The sequence below is a fragment of the Tupaia chinensis genome, unplaced genomic scaffold (assembly GCF_000334495.1).
Source record: "Tupaia chinensis unplaced genomic scaffold, TupChi_1.0 Scaffold149964_1, whole genome shotgun sequence".
NCBI classification, from domain to species: domain Eukaryota; kingdom Metazoa; phylum Chordata; class Mammalia; order Scandentia; family Tupaiidae; genus Tupaia; species Tupaia belangeri.
Window position 1 is genome coordinate 1,144,673 of NW_006209805.1, and position 2,276 is coordinate 1,146,948.

The following is a 2,276-nucleotide window of genomic DNA, read 5'->3' on the forward strand; positions in this document are numbered from 1 at the left end:
CTCTCCCCTGCGAGCCTCGGTTCTCTTTTCTGTGAAACGGACCCAAGGCTCTGTCACGTGGTCGCTGTGAAACCGAGGATGCCGGGGCCTCTGCAGGCGGCCAGCCGCGCGCTCAGCCCGCCGCGTCAGGGCCTAAGGCCTTCCGGGCCCTTCCCTGCGAGACACCCGGGCGGACAAGGCAGTGGCCTCTCCGACGCCCAGCCTGCCGAGGAGGGATCCTGGGCAGCCGCCCACGGCACTTTAAGGGCCCCAAAAGCCGCTGTGTTCCAGCCCATTAGCCTGTGACCTGCCAGTTAACAGAAACCACGGGCCCTGGCCACTCAGCCGGGGAGGTGAAAATAAACGGTGGGGAGCCCGCTCGATCCTTCCGGGCCGCGGGCTGTCCCGCAGGTGGTGCAGGACGGCTGGCGACTTGTTTGTGACAGGCAGCCCTCGGGGCCTGGGCCGGGAGGGGGCAGCAACGCCAAATGCGCCCTCCTCACCGGGATCTGGGCGGAGGGCAGGAGGGGGTCCAGGGAGCTGGGCAGGAAGGGCAGGGACCCCGCCAGCCACACCCACGGGCAGGCAGAGCCCCGGGGTCCTGGGATGGCCACCAGCACCCACAGGAGTGCTCGGTTCTCAGCCCGGCCGGCCGCCTGAGCCTCCAGGTGCCTCCACGGGCTAGGCAGCGGGGACCCCCGGCCCCCACCTCCCCACCAGGACCCTGGCTGGGAGCTAGAGCGCAGGCCACAGGGTGGTGCAGGCCACGCTCCTACTCAGGCCCCACCCACCCCGAGCGCGACATGCGACCACCAGGGCATCGGGCACACGGAGCAGCCCCAGGGCAATGTCCACCCCCTCCCAACCCCTAGGCCCCCCATCGGCCAGCGCGGTGTTGCTTCGCTGCGTGCCCTGTCTGTACCGTTCGCACCGCGACCCAGCAACTGACCCCGACGGTCCCCCTTGCAGGTTGGAGCGGCAATGCCAGTTTGCGTGCCCAGTGCGTGGGCTTCAGGGCCGAAGGCGGGCGTCAAGCCCCTGCCCCCACCCAGGAAGCCGGAGCCCCTGGGCAACCCCCCGCCTCAGTTTCCCCATCTGTACGGGGTGGGCCGGAGCCATCCTGCAGGTAGGCAAAGCCCCCAGGCTGGGTGTCAGCGCTGCCCGCTGGAGGATGCCCTTCCGCCCAGGGCTGGGGGCCGCTCACCATGCTGAAGTCCAGGAGGTCACTGAGCTCCTTGTCCGTGCCCACGGGCGCCATCCTCTGGGGCTGGTTCATTCTCCAGCCGCTGTGGCCACGGTGCAGGCACGCTCCTCTGGCCTAGCGGCGGCCCTGCGTGACAAAAGCAAGGTCAGATGGACACACGGGGCCACACGGACATGGGAGGCCACACAGAAGGACGGCCCTGACTGCCCGCGGGCCTGGATTCCGAGAGGCCCCTGCAGGAGCGGGCTCCCAAACGCAGTCTTTCATGGCCCTGCAGCAGGACAGTGGGGACATGGGTGTGGGTGTGGGTCCCTGCAGCCCGTCCCGGAGCCCCCACGGGGCCTTCACGCTGGAGGGGTACAGACAGAAAGCCCCTCGCTCCCGGGAACCACAGTGCACATTTTAAACCGCACCAGGGCAAGGCCAGAGTGCTCCCACCTCCCTCCCCGCGGTTCCGTGGCCCTGGGCTGCTCTGGGGGAGAAGAGGAGGGGAGGGGTGGCCCTCGAGAAAGCTGGTGACACCGCCCCAGCAGCTGTCACCGTGAAGACCTCATCCCCAAACTCAGAGAGACCCCAAAGTCAGAAAGGGGGCCAAACGCCTTCCTGGCTTCATGACTTTGGGGGTGTGGAACAAGCAGCAGAGACCTCCAAAAACGTCCCTGCACACAGGCAAACCCTCCTGTCCCCCAGAAACGCAACCGAATTAAAAAACCGCCCTGTGGCTCTACTGCCACGATGTATCCGGGAATCACTTTCAAGCAACTTTGAAAACATCTCGGGCCGCCCCTGGGGGAGGGGAGCCCGCGACCAGAGCTTCCCGGCCGAGGGGGGACCCACCTGCCAGGCCCCCCCAGAGGGGCAGAGGGCGCCGGCCGGGCGGGCTCGGAGGCTGCAGAGGGGACTGGAGGGCCCCACGGGGCAGGGGAGAAGCCCCTCCGGGCCGGCTCCGGGGTGTGCAGGGCGCGCCCCTCCCCCGGCTTCCTCCGCCCTGGAGGGCGTGCGAAACTGACTTCTGGGGCACAAACCGCACTTTCTTGTGGGGCAGCCGAAAACGACTGACACAAAACTCGGGGAGCGGGGGAGCAGAAACAGG

At 68.2% G+C, this 2,276-nt stretch overlaps 1 protein-coding gene across 1 annotated transcript in view; it reads right to left on the bottom strand.

The window, feature by feature from the left end:
• Positions 1–2,005, bottom strand: part of TCF3 (transcription factor 3) — a 27,812-nt gene extending 25,807 nt beyond the window's left edge. The window contains exon 1 of the mRNA XM_027769571.1: positions 1,184–2,005. Within this exon, the coding sequence (XP_027625372.1) occupies positions 1,184–1,255 (72 nt within the window). The 5' untranslated portion in view covers positions 1,256–2,005. The remainder of the gene's footprint in view (positions 1–1,183) is intronic.
• Between the last annotated feature and the right edge of the window lie 271 nt (positions 2,006–2,276).